At 41.6% G+C, this 19,133-nt stretch overlaps 1 protein-coding gene across 1 annotated transcript in view; it reads left to right on the forward strand.

Moving 5' to 3' along the window:
* Positions 1 to 1,185: 1,185 nt before the first annotated feature.
* The window catches only part of LOC139624481 (transmembrane protein 132C), a 258,942-nt gene continuing 240,994 nt past the window's right edge, over positions 1,186 to 19,133 (forward strand). Inside the window, exon 1 of the mRNA XM_071483629.1 lies at positions 1,186 to 1,328. Within this exon, the coding sequence (XP_071339730.1) occupies positions 1,324 to 1,328 (5 nt within the window). The 5' untranslated portion in view covers positions 1,186 to 1,323. The remainder of the gene's footprint in view (positions 1,329 to 19,133) is intronic.

The raw sequence follows: 19,133 nt of genomic DNA on the forward strand, positions 1-19,133 counted from the left end.
GAATATGTGTCGTGACCTTGTTGTGTCACTAAGGACAAAATGGCAGATGGTAGTGAAAGCTGGGGTCCAGACATCACTTTAGATAAAACACACACACACATACACACCAAAACCAACAATTTTATTTTCATTTTCCAGTCAGTCCTAAATTATAGTTCTAAGTACCCTGAGGGAACTGCTCTGTCATTATATATATCAAATTTGTTCTACCCAAATAAATAATTCAAATAAAACCAAATTTATGTCATGACATTCTTTTAAATATCACCATTTCATAATCAAGGTTGAACTCATGGTCGGCTCTCTCAGACCTCTACTCTCAAATCTGATGACTTCAGACCAAAAAAGCATTGCAACCTGACTTTGACTTCAACACGCGTGACGTCATAGGACTTAGATGTTCAACTCTTTTTTGTCACCTTTTGAATCAATGCATGAATCAATACATATATAAATTAAAGAAAAACTGCCCCCAAATGAATTCTTAAGTCTTTCAATTACGACAGTAGACTCAATAGTTAAAAACAATTCCAGGTGAAAAAAAACCCAAAAACAACAAAAACAAACAAACGACAAAACCTAACAGAACATCTGGCGCCTGGCACCTTGTTTCCTATGGCTGCCTGACGAGGCGCGACCAGACGCCAGGGTAACGACAGACACCAACACCTCGTTAGGCCCTCGTTAAGCTCATTAAGGCCCCGCTCGTTATGTTTCCTGCTAATGAGGCTGCTTGGAGGTGACTGAGCCGTGGAGGGATGTGGGAATGTGTCGTGTGGCTTCCAAATGCAACAAGCTCACACGCGGCCTTGGAAAGGGAGGGGGGGAGGGGGATCAGAAAGACAGGGAGTCAGGGAAGGGGGAGAGGAGAAGGGACATGAAGATAGAGGTGGAGGGAAGGAGGAGGAGAGGGGCAGGTGGGTGGCTATTAGTATGTTTGCGGTCCTTTTGAACCTCAAACAACAGTGTCTTTGGGTCTTAACCTATGAATTCTACGTGTGCTCGGTTGGAGCCCTCCTCTTCAAGTCCTCAGCACAGCTCCACCCAGCCTTAACCTGAACGCCAGTCTAATTAGCCATAACTGAAAACACTTGTGTGAGCGAGAGCCAGTGGCCGACAGGTTAGTGAAGGCTTTAAATAAATCATGAAGGGTGCTGTTTTCACTGAGAAGAGACCGTTTCCACATCAAAAATCACATTTCCTTCTGGCTGTGAGACCTGTCAATCATTTTCACCACCTCTTCAGACAGCTATGGTTCTTCATCTTCACCTTACGGCCCACAGTCCGTGGTGGAATATCAGTTTTGTCTGACACGAAGCCACAATGGGGTGAGTGTTATCTTTTCTTCTGGTGAAGCTTTGCCGTCCTGTGATGTGACCATGAAGACTGCTGGTTGTTGAACACATGCTTAATTTGAAACTCTAGGACGCCGTGGCTTGGTTCAGGGATATCAGCCCTGGGGTTGCTCTAGGTGTGTTTACCTTGAAGTCTCGGTGATGGAGAGAGATCATCAAGTTTTCATGGTTCCATGGTTGGTTGTTGTTATTTATGTGGTCCAATCGCTCCTTTTGAAGATATATTTGCAAATATTGTCAATGTCTTTGCTGAAATTGACTTATATTTGCATTAATAATATCCTCAGCCTCTGTCACATGCAAGCTTGCAGGGATATCTTACTGGCACAACTAAATGGAACCGGGCCATTAGTAAAGTTCTTTCTTACAACTTTTTTTGTTTTATTTTATTTAATGCTATGCTATGATATAAGTCAAAATATCCAAGATGGGAAAGGTCTGTTGCCCTGAGGTCCTTTTTAGCTTTTGAGGAGGTGAGTGCTCTGTTCATTCTTTTGTCATGTGACTATTTCCTTTGTACCAATGGACTGACCTAAAACTCTTTAGAGACATTAAATCATAGTGGAATTAACAGAAGAAATTGGGCTCAATAGAATAAAAACTTTCCTTTCATGTCAAGACTGTACACGAGTGATTAATCCCAGCAGCTCATCTAAACAGACCATGCTAAATGCATGTCCTTTTCCAGGAGTTGTCCACTGCTTAAGCATGCTACAGCAAGTATGACTATATTGACAGATGGATATTATCTCCATCTATATTTTTATGTTTCTGAGAGTCCTGCAGGCTCCTTTTCTAGAGCAACCAACAGAACTGAGACCAGCTCAGCAGCCATTGTACCTTTTGAAATGTCAACATTGCCACTTTTTAAAAAAATGATCATATTTTAATAATTAATGCTCAAACTATTATACAGTGCTATAGAAGCTTTGCTGAGATCAACTGACTCACACTTTCACAAAGCATCTTGTCAGTTCTGTCAAACAATTTTCAAATGTACCAGACATGACTATGATTAGGCCTCGAGGTTTGTGGCAAGTGGTAAATTCTGGTGACACTTATTAACATTGCTTAATGTGTGTGGTGCCGGTGTCATTTTCATCATGCTGTCCACGTTCACAGCCCACACATGTGATAGATTTGTGTAGGGCAACAACAAACTATTATCGGTCTGTTTATTATTTTTTTGAAATCAATATTGGTGAATTGCTTGGTCATAAAATGGTTTACAAAAGAAAAGAAAAGGGTGAAAAAAAAAGCATTTTTCCAGAGCCCCATGTCTATTGTTTGTTTTGTATATTGCAGTCTAAAACCTCAAGAACTGACATCAATACAAAAATAGAGAAAAGCACCAAACTGTCACATTTAGGAAGCTGGAACAAGTGATCATCTGACATGTTTTCTTGATAAAACAATTTGAACTTCAAGCGGGATTTTTGTTTGTTTATTTTTATGATTGACTGATGTCTTTAGCAGTAGGTATGTGCAAAATGACTGGATTGTTTTCAGTCTTGGTGGCTAAGGAAGTCTCAGTGTGTCTTCTGTATGCATAGACTATCGACAGTGTGATGATTTTTGCTCTTTATGTAATATTTTGTTGTGTAGTTTTGTGTTGGAGGTTCAGCATCCTCTAAAGACTGGCAGTGTATGTATCTCACTCATACTGACAAAGTTTCAGGCTTCTTGTAGTGTTAATAACCTCTTCTTTTACCCGTGTAAAATGCCCTGGAAAAAGGCCCTGCACTGAAATGGTTAAGCTAAGAGAAGAGTCGTTCAGTAAGTCAGCCAGTGTTGGCAGGATGAAGAATAAGAGGAGGTAAATATGGGATAAGTATGTGGGGATGATTTGAAGCAGCTGAGAAGTTCACCAGGCAGGATGCTTCTTTCTAAAAAGGACGAAAACTGAGTTTTGCAGGAGAGACTGCAAAGAGAAGGTCTGTGTGATCTGGTTGTCCTCCAGCATTTGTGCTAAGTGTGGCTTTTCATTTGCTTTGTGCGTTTTTGAAAAGAGTGTGCATACACAGAGCGTTGCCTCTGCGGCAGGTCCCTCTTTGTGCCTTGTTATGTGTGTGGATGTGTGTGTCTGTTTGCCTGTGCCTCTTTGTGGCATAGGCAAACTGTTTTCATTGGTGTTTAGTGTGTAAGTGCCTTTTTTTTTTTTTTTTTTTGTGTGTGTGCGTGCCTGTGTGGGTGAAGCTGAACAAATAAAGCTAGTTTCCTCTTTGATTGTGTTCACAGTGTCAAGCACTCAGTCTGTAATTAGCACACAGACAGCCATCTGTCCAAACAACCAACTCAAAACAATTCCTGTCCTGCTCACTTTCACTGCTATCACAGCATCCATCCATTGCTAACTCTCTGTTATTTGCTCACTCTTCTCTCCATCTGCCTGTATGCCTCTGTCTCTACCGATGTACCTCCATCTCGCCCTGTCTCCTTGTCCCTCTGCCTTTTTCTTGTTTGCTTGATTTCTTGTGCCATCTTTCTATCCTCTCTTTTCTCATTTTCCATCTTTCTCTGCTTGGATTGAAAAAGTCTGACAACTTTATTGAAAACATTGAACCGAAATGTAATAGCTCGATGCTTGTGCAGCGTTTGCTCCAAAAATTCTGAATAACTCGCCAAACTGAGGGGACCTGCGGTGAACTGACAACAAACATGAGAAAAACAGATTCATGTAGTATAGTAATCTGAACCATCAATGATGATTATCTTTTATGAGCCTTTTATATCAAACAAGCTGCTTGCATATTCCATTTTACACACTAACAGTATTGGTAGCAATCCTAAATAGATAGGAAGTCAACAAAGGCATCGAGCATGTATTTTAACTAAGTGGCACTCTTTTAACTTCTGCTTTTATTTTCTCAACAAGAAAAAAACTGTCCATTCTGTGGATGTTGTTTAAATGAATTCTGGGAAATGCCACCAGCACAGTGTGACTTCTGCTCCTACCCTTTAAGGCAACTGCCACGGTCCCATCTTCCCTATAACTGTGCTGACACCGCTGTACTTATGTTGCATCGAAGTCACTGTTAGCCTTTAACTGGAATTCCCAGTTTGTGTTTTATCGTCTCCCTTGTATTTTTATAATGCAGAGCTTAACAAGACCTAGCTCAGTTTCCCTAGAAATTACATATGTATTGGGCTATTCTGCAGCGCAGAGGCAAGTAGTGAACATGGTGAAGTTTGTTATCTTGAAGTGTTACCGAGTGGAAAGTGAGTGTGTGGACGTGGGGGTGGTGGGTAGGCATTCAGCAGCTTTCATGCAAGACACAACTGTCATGATCTTTCCCTCACCTTAAAGGAGCTAAAATAGGCATTCTTTAGTTGCAGTGTATCGAATGACAATATGAAAACAATGTGACAACCTCAAAAGGGTAGCTCATAGTGATGAACCTACAGGAAAACTTACATTAATACATAGTGAGCTGTCTGGCTCACAACTTCAGTGGCAAAAATAATCAGTTATTGCAGGTTTAAGCACAGGAGTAATGATTTGTTGATACATCTAAGAGAATTCAACACCAAGCCTTGCAGCTTTACCAGCTACTAAGAGGACACAGCAAATATTGAGTGCCAGTATTTGTTGACTACCAAGACAAAATGAACCCATAGATTGTCACTTGAAGCTGATTATCATCTGTAGTTACCTTTTTATAGTTAGGTGACCTCTTGTAGCCTTATTAATCATGACAGGAGAAAAGGAGGAGTTGTAGTACATAGAGTAACAAAGTTAAGCATTAGGGAGAGATTGGGGTGGCTGGAATAATCTGCAAAACATAGGACTTTGACACACGAGACCGAGACCCCTTAGGTGGTCTGGCCTGGTGTCCTCTAGTCCATTGCCAAAGCATAAACAGACAGAAACAGCGGCACACTGACACATTCTTTTCCTTCCTCCCTCTCTGTCTTTTTCCCTGTCTTGCTTTCTGCCATCTGACAGTCCTGCTATCTTGATGTTCAGCAAATAATCAATCAGACAAACGACCACCCCGTGACTGTGACATTTGCCTAGCCCTAATCATACCCATGTTTGGGGCCATGTATGGGTGAAGCTGCAGGCACATGGAAATGGCAGAATTTACTTGCATGGTGTGAACAGGGAAGCAAATTTTAGTCTGACGGCACCATAAGAGTTGTTGCTCAACTTAACCATACTTTAACATTTCTTTTCCATATACATAATTCCCTCAGCAACCATACCATAGTTGCAATGCACAGATGTTGTAGAAAGCAATAAGTTCACTAAGAAATCTATTTTCCGTATTAGAATCACATTTTCCTTTGCTGTTTTATTTATGCCTCAATGTTAAAGTGTATCATTGCTTTACATTTCCCCTCTGACACTTATTTAGACTCTGTTAGGTTTCTTCTAAGGTAAAATCTTTTAATCTAAAGTTTTTCTTTTGTTAATTGTTGCTCAGTCAAGCAAATTGTCCTTATTCCCTTTTTTATGTGGTCCCATGAAGCATTTTGAGACTGTTGTTGTGATTAAAGACAAACTATGACTTAAAATTGAAATGGGAAATGAGGTTGTAGTAGAAAATTAGCATAAATTGCAGCACTTCATCTCAAAGTAACTCAGAATACAAAACTCTGTAGAGTATTTAGTTTTGGAATTATGCTTTGAAAGGAACTTAACAGGGAATTCGACTTAAACTAGTAATTAAAGATTTAAATAATTAGTGCTGGAACGTGATACACATAGAGAAACCATTTCCCCGCAATCTTCCTCGCCATCGTACTCTAATGACTTCAGTTTAGAAAACAGCCGTTTTTAAGTTTGCTCAACATTTTTCAAGGGCTTCTCAATTACCCGGAACATTATCTTTCTGTGATTGCTGCAGCAATTTAAGACATCTATTGTCAGTGTTTTCATGTTATTGTAAAGGAAAATATGACTTAAATGTGTAAAATGAGAGACGAATTACTGCAAACGGAAAGCAAAAACATGTCAGAGTAACTGCAGCTGATAATGGCAGCCTTTGGTTCCCGTCACACACAGGAGCACAAGCACACACTCTGAGACACACACACACACAGTCAGTCACTCGCTCACAGGGGAAATGATCCAATATGACAATATCCTTAATTCAGAGTGTTCGGGCCAAATTGTCTTAACTGAGTGTGTGTGTGTTAGTGTGTTTCTGCACTCCTGTGGGAGACAATCACAGTGAAATGAGTGTAATTAAGTTGCCAGTCGCGGTGGGCTTCTGTCGAGAATTAATATTTACTGGCCACGTGTGCGTGTGTGTGCGTGCGTGTAAAATTGATATTAGCACCTTCCTGATGAGTCACTCCCCCAACCCCTCTCAGGTAGCAAACATTGAGGCCCCCTGGGTAATCTGCCCAGCAAATTGGATGTTTGTTTGAATCGCTATCACGCATGTGTGTACATGCGTGTGTGTTTGTTCAGATACGTGAAAGTTGTCTAACTGAATGTGTACATCTGTGATAAGTTGAAAAGTGTAATATGTCTCTCTCAGAGTCATTGTCTCTGTTTATGCCTCAGTCCCTTTTCAAATAACTGAGTCCATTTCTTTGTAGGTTTTTTAATTAGGTTTGTATAAGTGTGTTTATGAACAAATGAAGTATTGACGAGAAACACTCAGACAAAGCTATCATTATTTAAAATAATTTGTAATGTTGCTGTTTTACAGAACTATCTCCCCTTTTCTTTCATCATACAGAAGGTCAAACTATGTATTTTGCTATTACTTATCAATACAATGATCACAATATTGTAGTTCAGCTGTTCAGTAGTCTCACATGGCTGCAGTACATCTTGCAAGCTCAGTTTTTACCATAAAATTTTAGTCTGAAATCAACCTCTTGAGAATCAATTTCAGATCATTCATTCAATTGTGTAGCGTTCAATCTGCAAACACTCAAGCAACGACATGACTCATCCCCACTCCAAACACTCAAAGATCACTAACAAGGATTAAAGCATGACTAAATGAAGCATAAGTCTGCAACTGCATGGCTTATTTCAATCATGTTCTTCCAGTTGTAAAATCATCAGCAAATACCCACGACGACTAAGTCAGTGGTGTCTTTGCCCAGTCATATGTAGGAAGAGTCCACGTTGATGTCTCAATGAGGGAGACAACTGTCAATCATCTATTGTACATCCTATTTGAAATGACATGTGTCCGAAGGTGATTCATCCATGGTGTTGACAGACACCAGTTTGTGAGGCTGGGCACTGTTGTACTGTAGCTACATCAGTGAGACCGCAGACAAAGCAAGCACAATGTAGACTAATGTCAGCTTCAATACATGTCTTTCAAAACTAAAGTAGCCCCAATCTTCCTCCAACAACACTCAAGGTTGAGTATTGTGTACTGAAAAATACAGATTGAGTCTTTCTACTCGCTAATAGCTCAAGGTTGATTATTGTATTTTCAAGGAAACCAAATAAATTTAAAGAACTATCACAACCTCTTGACTCCTCCTTGACATGTTTTTTAAGGCAGATAATAGGAATAACAGGCAAAATAGAAACAAAAAAAACAAATATTTATTCCAGTTAGTTGTACAGGGGGGGGGGGGGGTTTGTCCAACAATGGCACTTTCTGGGAGTGCACACCCACATTCATACACACAGATGTGTATAGTCAGGTGGACAGACAGACGGAGTAGCATAAAGACAGGCAGACACAGACTGAAATCAAACACCCACAAGGTTCATGGTGAATATCAACATTTGTTGACAACAGGGCCCATGAGTATTTTCTAAGACTTTAAACACAGAAATATGTGTAAAATGATATCATGAATCTGGAGGGATTGTTCATTGAAGTGTTGAAATGCTTCTCACAGTGGTGCACTGCGCTGCCTCTCTGTGGTGCCGTCAAAATCTGACAACAAAAATGCAAGAAGAAAGCACAGTGCATTTCAACTGCTCTGGCATTCAAGTCAGAGGAGTGGCCTGGTGGTTTGAGACCTGCTTTTTAAAAGGTTGGGGCTCTGGTGTCGCATCAAGTTGTGTGATAGGTCGATTCAACAACCCCTCATTAGACACTTTTAATGCCTTACAAACCCATTTGACTTCTTTTCAGCCATGAGTGGGAGAGAACAGTCTAGCTTGACAGACACCTGCCTCCTTCTTTTGGGTTCTAAAAACAAGATTTGCAACAATAATATAGCAGCAAACAACAATTTTCTATGTAAAGATGTAGTGGAGTAATGGCTTCCTGAGCGGAAAACAAAGCCACTCTCTACTGTTGTAATATGAATTTGATTTTGGTATCCAGTCTGGCAGCATGAGCATATCAGTTCATATGAGTCACTCCCTGTTAAATGTTGGCCCTCCCCACCATAAACACACAGGAACTGCCCACAGGTGAGATGGCACAGTGCTGTGCACAGCGTTCAGGTGAAAGCGACCTTCTAGGATATCCTCCACTAAAACAAACCATGTTTTCCTCTAAAAAGAGATGAGACCAGAGTTAAGGGCGACTGGCCATGGGGAGTATGGGCTTAAATCTTGGTCTACTGGCGGACTGTCAAAACATCCATACATTTACTGGCTCTGCCAGTGTCATTTGTGCGGCTTGGTCCAAGGCTGAAATTCTCTCCAAATACTGCTTTGGCTTTACTGAGATGGAGAACCGTATGAACTGCTAAGGGTCTCCTGCTTGACTTAAACTGGTTTTCTTCCATGTGTAAGTAACTTGATGCTACATAATGTTATGTGTCCGTTTTCATTGGTAAAGGCTATAGTAGAGATAATAATTTTAGCTGACTTGCTGTTGCTGATATTATGAATGGGTTTGGCAAATGTTGCTATTATCGGCGAGTTTGCTGCCAGCATTGCTGTGGAGCATATCATGGCAAAGCTAGTGTGGGCTAATGGTTGTGGCTAGATAGTTTTTTTTGTTGGTTGTACACAGGGTAACTTCAGTTGTGCTTGCTGTGTTTGGTGGTCGGTTTCACTGTGCTTAGTAACACCTTGCTGACTGAGAATGTTTGTGTGTTGTGTGTTTTTTTTTTTTTTTTTTTTTTTTTTTTTTTTTTTTTTTTTTTAAGATATGCTCTGCTTTCCTGCTTTTTTGTCAAGTGCAGATCAGCAAGAATAAGTGAAAACGCCTGTAAAGTTTTGCAAGACCTTCAAAATAAAGAGTCTAATCTCTTCAGAAGCTGTTCTGGTATTTGAATTGAACACGTCTGATTGTACTGAACATGTTTCTTTTAGCAAAAAGCACACAATGTTAATAAGCCTTTACTGTATACCTCTATTGAAGTTCTGCAACCTAAACAACCATATAGGTTGCTTGTCACTACTTATGGTTATGATGCATAGGAGCGTACCAGCGACAGGTCAACTGGACCTTCATCGTTTGGTAACAATATAAAAACTTTCTTTTCACTGGCCACTTTATTAAGTACACCTTGCTATTACTGGGTTGGACCCTCTTTTGCCTTCAGAACTACCTTAATTCTTTGTGGCATAGATTCAACAAGATGTTGGAAACATTCCTCAGAGATTCTGGTCCATATTGACATTATAGAATCACGCAGTAGCTGCAGATTTGTTGACTGCACATCCATGATGTGAATCCTCCGTTCCACCACATCCCAGAGGTTTTCTATTGAATTGAGATCTGGTGACTGTGGAGACCATTGAGTACAGTGAACTCATTGTCATGTTCAAGAAACCAGTTTGAGGGGGCCAAAGTCTGCCAAGAAAATATCCCCCTCACCATTACACCACCACCAGCCTGAACCGCTGATACAAGGCAGGATGGATCCATGCTTTCATGTTGTTGATGCCAAATTCTGACCCCACCATCCAAATGTTGCAGCATAAATCAAGACTCATCAGACCCGGCAACGTTTTTCTGATCTTCTATTGTCCAATTTTGGTGAGCATGTGTAAACTGTTGCCTCAGTTTCCTGTTCGTAGCTGGCAGAAGTGGCACCCGGTGTGATGTTCTGCTGCTTTAGCCCATCTGCTACAAGGTTCAATGTGTTTGTTCAGAGATGCTCTTCTGCAGACCTTGGTTGTAACAAGTGTTTATTTGAGTAACTTCTGCCTTCCTTTCAGCTCACAACAGTCTGGCCGTTCTCCTCTGACCTCTGGCATCAATAAGGCATTTTGGCCCAGAGAACTGCCGCTCACTGCATATTTTCTCTTTTGCAGACCATTCTCTGTAAACCCTGGAGATGGTTGTGTGGGAAAATCCTAGCAGATCAGCAGATTCTGAAATACTCAGACCCATCTGGCAACAACAACCATGCCATGTCACTTAAATCACCTTTCTTCCCCATTCAGATGTTGGTTTGAACTTCAGCAGGTCATCATGACCATGTCTACATGCCTAAATGAGTTACTGCCATGTGATTGGCTGATTAGGTATTTGCATTAACAAGTAGTTGAACTGATGTACCTAATAAAGTGGCCGGTGAGTGTGTATCTTTTATTTGTAACTTCAAGTCCACTTATTGTAACTTGCAATTGGGACCAATGCGTCTATCAAATACTGTAAATGGAAAGCAAAAAGTATAGGCCCATTGTGGCTTCATTGTTTAAATGGGTCATTTCGCTGTGTGTGTGCGTGTGTTTGTTTTGGTGACTTGTGTGCCACTGAATCATTTCCAGACCTTGGCCAGGGCAGAGATAACTTGGACTCAGTGTTGGCCACTTATGTCCAGAATATAAATCCATCTCTCACTCTAGTTCTGTTCTTCTGTGCCCCTCCTCCCATGTCCTCTCTCCTTTCCTCCATCCACCTCCTCTATCCTCTTCTTCCCAGCTTCCTCTCTCATCGTTTCTTGATCTTCTACACTCTCTCCCCCTTTCCTCCCACCTCATTTCCTCCCCTGTCCCATCCCTGCATCTCCTGCCCTCTTCTCTCTCTCACAGTAATTGATAGCACCCGGTGATGTTATTTCATCCAAAGGGCCCTGTAAACAAAATCGTCTCTGACAGAACCAATATGGAAATCTCAGGAAGTGGGGCCATGAGTTACGGCCTGCATCATGGGGTGTGTGTGTGTGTGTGTGTGTGTGTGTGTGTGTGTGTCAGTACGTGCATGAAACAGAAAGAAGGGCGATTTTGTGCATATATGTTCATGGGTGTGTGTGTGTGGGTGGGTGGGTGGGTGGTTATTTGCCAGTAAGACTGAAGGGTGGTTCTCAGTTCTGCGTAATAAACTCTGGTGCAGCTAGTCATTAAGTTGGTGTGAGTGTGTGTCTTTGTGCGTGTGTGATGGGGAGGGGTCAAGGCCAAATTGACATCAAATGGTGAAATTAGCCCCACTTGTCTCCATTGATTTACGGTGGGCAAGTAAATTGCATCTGTAGCAGGAGAGGAGAAGGGGGGAGGGGCTAGATGTTTCTCTGTAATTGCTCTCAGGCTGATGTTGGTGTGTGTTCGTGGTGACAGAAGCTGTACAGGAGAGTCAAGAGGGGCCATGTTGTCAACAGGACTGCAAGGCGTACATCTAACCTTTTGCTCAAATGGCTGTTGAGTACATGTGGAGACATTCAAGTTTTTATTTGTCTTTTAAACAGATTTTCAGTCACAAACTAAATATTTAGATGAAGACAAATGTACAAAGTCTTGAGAGGAAAAGACTTTTTAAGGCTTTGGCTGTGCTTTTCATAAAAGGAGCTGCCACATAAGATCTTTTCATATATTTTGAAATGTTTAGCGCACATTGACAAGAAAGGTTCAGATGAAAATTACAATTCTGTTGGCCTGTTTTTGCCAACTCTCCCCATGCTTCTACTTTAAAGACTGTAACTGTCAGCAACACTGCAGACATGAAGAGGCGGTGATATCCAGGAAGTTTTCTAGAATTAAACCTGAAACTAGGTGTTTTTATATAAATTCTCCGTTTGTCTGTAAAATCTTTTATAGGTAAAATGAACATTTTCCCTCTACAAAAAATACAGTTTGCTCAGTAGAAGACTATAGCACCAGACAGATCGTTCATGTGAATGTATTTAACCTTATTAATGTGAGTCAGAGCGCTTCCATCAGTTTATTGTGTAAAATTTCTTCCATATAAAGTGTAGTAAAAAAGCAAGGTGGCAGCTATAACTGAGAGGAAGAAAGGAGGGAAATGGGGAGAGGAGAAGGCAGGTGAAGGGGAAACGAGACGGATAGAAGATAAAGAAGAGAAGAGAGAAGAATAGATGAAGAAAGAGGAAGAAACTAATGGAACAAAGCAATAATGAAGCTAAGATATGTGGTTGTGTTCTTTGTGTGCGTGCATGTGTCTGCGGCAGTGGGAACTGACAGTGGGGCTTGGTCTATAAGTGAAGGTGGATGTGTGCACCTATTGATGTTGCATGCCAGCTTGTGCACATATGTGGACTGTTCATGTTGTGTGTGTGTGTGTGTGTGTGTTTAGTAAAGTGTTAACCCTCCGGCTCATGTGTGATATCTTCAGATGTGTGCGAGTACAGCTCTTTGTCCCCAATTTCAAATTGAACATGGGCAGTGCATAATGCAACACTGAGTTATTGATTCCCTTACACAGACACACGCACACCTCTGATTTACCATGCCTGACAGTGGTCTTGCAGTGCGTTAATATGGCAAGAGAAACCAGTTGGAGTGAGACAGAAAGGCATCCCCTGTCAGCGACTCAATGCACTATGACAGCATGTGTAATAGCAACACACACACACACACACACACACACACACACACACACACACACACACACACACACACACACACACAAAGAAACACAGTAGGCCATGGTTTACACAAAGGCTCAAGCTGTCTCCAAAAAAATTCCACACAGATATCCCTCCTCACAGTCTGGCTGCACATAAGCTATCAGACAAGATCTACACACATGAGCACACACACACACATGCACGCACGGCCTCACACACATACACACGACGTCACACTCTAAGCCTGAGCAGTTCTCTTCACCAGCCTTAATTGGATTCTAATGTATTCAGTTTGCTCCACTGAGCAAAGAGATGGCTATGGTTTTCCAACTGGAAGGAGAGAGAGAGAAAGAGAGACAGGGAGAGAAAGCGAGAGAGGGATAGAGAGTGAGGGAATTACAAGTAAATAGGGAAGTTTGTCAGTGGCGGTCATCTCCCTCCAGCCTCGGAGTGGAGTGTATGGTTTGAACAAGCTGTCGACAGAATTTCTACAAGAGACATTTGACCTGAGAGAGGGGAGCACTGTGTGCGTCGCTCTCCACTCTTTCATCGTCTCTCTCAGCACTTGAATATATGGATGAAAGTCGTCTTAGCGACATCAAACAAACCTTGTCCTCATACACAAACGCTATTTTGACCTTAGAGCAGCATCTAAGAAGAGTGTCCTTTCAGTCTCATTGCTTCTCTTCGCCCTTCTGTGGGCTTTTGAATGAATGTACTGTATGTGCGCGCCGGTGGAGTGGCACAGAAATGGCAGAGTACTGTTAACTATGAATTGCAGTCAGTGATAATCATGAAGAATCACAATTGCTTTTCTGAAGCAAGCGGGGTTATAATTTTAGCTGCATATAAAATTCATGATGTTTACTTGGACTCATAAAGGCTCACAAAAGGGAAGCAAATCATTTAGCAAATATTACATTTTATGATCTGAGCTTACTCCACACACCCCTGCAATTAATACACTTAATAGACTGTTGTCGAGGTTTGTGCACAGCTGACAGTGCTGACAGCACAAAGCTGTTACATGATGGATACTTTTATATAAGGTTACCTGGCTCAAATGCATTTACATTATATAGTATATATGAACAACAGTAGCATTCTCACAGAGATCCCATTCTATCGCTGTGAAGAAGACCTCTCCTTATGCTGCCTTTGCTCGTTTACATATAAACAAACATAGCCGACATAATGCTGCCCCAGTGTGTGATTCCCCCCCCCCCCCCCCATCCCCGGGTGACGTGTAACACAACACAATGACGCTTTTTACACAGACGTCGATCCGACTCTGACTCCCTCAGCTGCTGGTTTAAGGGCGGGACAAAAATTCCAACCAAACCCTGGATCGCGTTTGTGCCTTTTTTACAGAACAGCGAGATGGAGGCGTAACATTCCTGCCTCAAACAGGCTGTGTAAAGGGGGTTTGTGACTGTTGAGACAACATTTTGTATTTAAAATGGTTTTAGTTGAACAATGAGAGAGAGCTAAATTTCCACAACCCTGACAGTCGGAAAATTCATGTGGGCATGGCCTTTGTTAAACAATACCGTGAAATTGAAAATGTGATACTCATGGAGCTGGACCTTTGACAGAACACTCCAGACCTGCTTCTGTAGGTTCACTACATGATGAGTAAGATTAAGTTTGACCAGGCCTGGGTCTCTTGGTAGAAGTCATACAGCTGTGGCAGCTCCCTCATGTGAAGAAGAGAAACTGGTTTTGCAACGTTTTGGTTTTTTGGTTTTCAGAGTTTAGAAAGATTGTGAGCTACTTATTTTACATCTCCTTTCATTGTTAGAAATGAACATGATGGTAATTCTTCTCCTTAAGGTCCAAGAAGGTTAAACTTCAGCTGATTCTGACCTCTCACTTTCCGACTGCAAAGAGAGACAATGATTTCCTACAGGGATAAGTGTCAAGTGATTCTTTTTGTACGTAGGAGGCCTATTTTCTGAGAGTTCAGGAAAAGAAATAGAATAGGTTTGATTTTGGAAGGAAGGTTCCTCTACTTACAGACAAGCACTGATGGGAAAAATGTATATATTAGTACATGTTGACAAAGGGGATTTTTGATTCAGAAAGGCAAGAGTTGTATGAAGTATTGTCTTTAAAAGATGAGTTTTCAGCCTGTGACAGAAGATGTAGAGTGACTGCAGTACAAAGGTCAGCCGACCACTGAGAAGTGATAGGGAGAAAAGCTGAGACGGGTGCAGCGATGACCACCATCACCTGAGGGTGGGCACAACACAGCAGCAGACAGTGATGGAAGAGGGCTTCTTACATGTGTTGTTTCTGTAATTGAGCTGAAGAGTACATCTGACTCGTTTAAAGGTTAGAAGTAAAAAGTTATTGTTTTCTCAGTGTGTCTCTTTCATGCTCTTTTTTTTTTTTTTTTTTTTTTTTTTTTTTTTTTTTTTCTTGAGGTAAATCAAAATCACTAAATATTATTTATGGCTGCAACAATAACTTAAAAAACTGTTGACTGTAGTTTGCATCAATTACTATCAAAGAATTCAAAGTATGGAGGGGAATTATAGGTAACTCTCATGTCTCCCGAGATGGGTAAGATGTGCAGCTGATTCAAAAACATCAAAACAAGAGGCCTGCATTGGAGTTAGGACTGTGTGATTCCTCACTCCTTGTTTTTATGTTTACCTTCAAGCAGGTGCCTACAGTGAATTCAACATTTAAGTGCTCATGTAATGATGGTATACTGTACATTCAACTGGACATGACTCTTCAAGTCTCACAGTGCTCTTTAAGTTGGTACATACAGCTGATTGACTGTTTTCTAAGTGATTGAATAAAAATATGGCAGATTTGAGGGGGGGAACACTCAGAGAAACCAAATCCTGCAAGGCTGGATTGTGGGTCCAGGTGGGCTGGGTGGTAACTGCTTTGTTGTGACACCACAAAGTTACAGCAGTCCTAACAACTTGTTTTAAGGCTCAGTTTCTGAATGCAGGCTGTGTGCATTTCTCTGTGGACTGAGCGCTTTAATACTTTCACAGTATTAATATAGAAGCTAGAAATACTTTATTATGAAATTTTAATTTTGAAATTTCCAGAGACATTCTTTATTTTCATCTTGTATCACTTATATTTTCTCAAACTCTGGAGACTCAAGCCCAGTCAACCAGTGTTTAAATGGACCTTTAAATGAGAGCAACATTTTGTTGAATAGAGAACAAAGACAAAGTGCAACTAGTCTGACAAGCATGCTATAGAAAGTGGGACTTGTATAATTAAGGAAGCGAGCTGCATGGGACTGATCCTGACTGAAGTGTGAAAATAGAACGGGTCAGTGTCTGTGGTCAGCCTGGCAGTGAATAAGCACAGCAGCCTGCCACTGGGCGAGAGCCAGTTTTTCACAGCATATTCCTCTTCATTTATCAGATCACATCCATTACAGGTTGTATTTGAAGAGTTACACTTCACAATGACAATGCAATCTTTGTGATGAATGCCTTCCTTTTTTGTGATATAATGAATATTTACTGCCTCCAGGCTCCCTCTAATAGTGACAAGTGAAATAATAGTTTGATATCAGATTGCCCAATTCATTCATGTCTTGAGTAAAAGGGTTTGTTGTCAGCATATTTTCTTTCTCTTTCTTTTTTTTTTTTTGGAGGGGGTGTAAGCTGAAAAAATGTTTAGAACAACTGTCTAGATGAGCCAGCTTTCCATATTTTTACCAACAGAATTCTTTTACTCGTCCTTTGAAAGATGTAGTCTTTTTTCTTTTTTTTTTTTTTTTTGTCCCTAGATACATGGAGAATTATCTGCAATTCTTTTTATTCAGTGTCAGATTTCCTCCCAACAGCCAGTGGGCCCTCATTGGTATACAGACACCGTATTTGTACAAATATTACTTTTTTGACCGCATGCTTGCTGAACTAATGCCTTGCTTCGACTGCAGCCCCAAGAGGAAAACAGTTAAAAACAGATCTCTCAAGCTTAAGTCACAGGGAGTGCTGCAGCTGGCTGAAGGAAAAGTCACTGACTGGAAATTAGAATAATATTTTAAAATGCACTGATTTGGTTCTGCTCCATAACGTGGATGGATGGTAGTTGCCTAAGACTTTATAGAAGTAGACGGTTTGTGACTGGGAGGCCAGAAAAATGTGTTTGGAGAAAGTGAGTGAGCAACGAAACAGGACAAGTGGAAAAAGAGCACACAGGCTCAGCTGAGTTCACATGGTGGAATTACTGTGAAAAGAAAGAAGTGACAGAGGAGGAATGTGGCATACATCAGACATAAAGGCACTGAGGCGAGGAGCTTCTTCACTGACAAACATATATACTGTTAATGAAGGACAGATGAGGGATGAGTGTACAGAGGTGTTCTTCTGTGAACGCCATCACTTAGTGTGTTTTCTTTGTGACACTAGGGGGGGCTGTCGCTCCTTCTTAGCCTCTTGTAGAGGCCGTGGAGTCGGTCAGACAGACAGTCAGTCAGGCGGAGAGGCACAGGGAGCTTCACGTATCTCCGTCTCCGGAAATCCTCCCATCCCTCCGCCGACGGACTGATTTGCAATTCAATAAGTCACAATGTCATCTCTTTAGCTTTTACACATTTAGCTGACAAAGAGAAGCAGGCATGCTGCCTTATGAAATATCGTCTCGGACTCATAGAAGACCTTAATGTTCCCTCCCTTCTGGTTTGTTACACACACACACACACACACACACACACACACACACACACACACACACACACACACACACACACACACACACACACACACACACACACACTACTCCCGTCCCATCAATAGAAAGTAAGTGAGTTTTATTATAAGGTGCCCGGTGTATCATGTTTTGCAGTTGTACGAGGTGGAGGGGTGTGTGTGTGTGTGTGTGTGTGTGTGTGTGTGTGTGTGTGTGTGTGTGTGTGTGTGTGTGCGCACAAACATGAGCGCTTGTGCGAAGTTGGTGTCTATCGATTACACAGAGAACAGGTGTAGCGTGTGTCCTCATATGAATAATGCAGAGTGAGGCTTTGGGAGGATAAACCACACACACACACACACACACACACACACACACACACCAGAGAAATGGGCTTCTTCTTATGGAACATCTCCTTGTTTTCAACTTTGAATCTTATTTGAAACAAGTGTTTTCTTCGGTAATAACTGCAGCACAGAGGAGACTCTCTTTCCCCTGTCTCCTATAGTCTCATCTATATCTTTCCTGAACAGTCACTGGTTAGTAATGCTCATATTAGCCTTTGATTTCACGGGTTTTAGGTTTTTTAATCTTTCTTTTAGTTTGGGGGAAAAAAAAGTTCAAATAGCTGTGAGCAGTTACTGTGGCTGTAGAATGGATGTCTGTGTCCAGTTCCAAAAACGAATCAATAAATAAACCATAAACAGACATTTGAAATTATGAAAGACGTGAAAATAGACTAAATAAATTCCTAGACCCTCCATTGGCTGCTTAACTGTCACTCAAATCCCCCAAATCCCGCCTCTACCCTCCACCCTCCTCAGCCCCACAGCCTCCGCTGGCCCTCCTCCTCCTCTTCCTCCTCCTCCTCCTCCTCCTCTGCTGGCTGGTGGAAGCGTCAGACCTCCTCCTCTTCTATCCTCTCCTCTCCTCCCTCCATCCCGCGGACGAGTGCATACAGCCTCTCAAGTTGAGCCCAGACGCACACACAAACAGCAAGAGGAGGATAGTCGGAGGATAGACAGACAGAGGGAGGAAGGAAAAGAAGGAGAGCGGACGGAGCTGCTGCCGGGCGAGCGGAATTTGGATTTTATTTAATGTGAGCCTTAAGTAACAGAGTTTTCTTGTTTCAAAACCGCCTGTGAAGTGGACTTTTTAATTCGTTTGGGGAGTTTTGGTCCACTCTGCTGTTTTTTTTTTTTTTTTTTTTTTTTTTTTTAACTTTAGAAGAAAGAAAAGTGTGATAGACGAGAGACACTGAGGATTCCTCAGCTGCAGCCGTCCCGTTTGGATAAATAAAGCAGAGGAGCGCACCGGTGGAAAAAGCTCATCTACAGGGAAACGGAATCATTCCCCAGTTCTGCCTTGAAGGAGAGACACCGCAGACTTTTTTTTTGAGGGGGGGTGGGAGGGGGGGGGGGGGGGGATTTAAAAAAGAGCCAGCCTGCACCGGAATAGCCC

The sequence above is a fragment of the Trachinotus anak genome, unplaced genomic scaffold, assembly GCF_046630095.1.
Source record: "Trachinotus anak isolate AG129_WGS33_773 ecotype Australia unplaced genomic scaffold, CSIRO_AGI_Tana_v1 ptg000008l, whole genome shotgun sequence".
Lineage (NCBI taxonomy): Eukaryota > Metazoa > Chordata > Actinopteri > Carangiformes > Carangidae > Trachinotus > Trachinotus anak.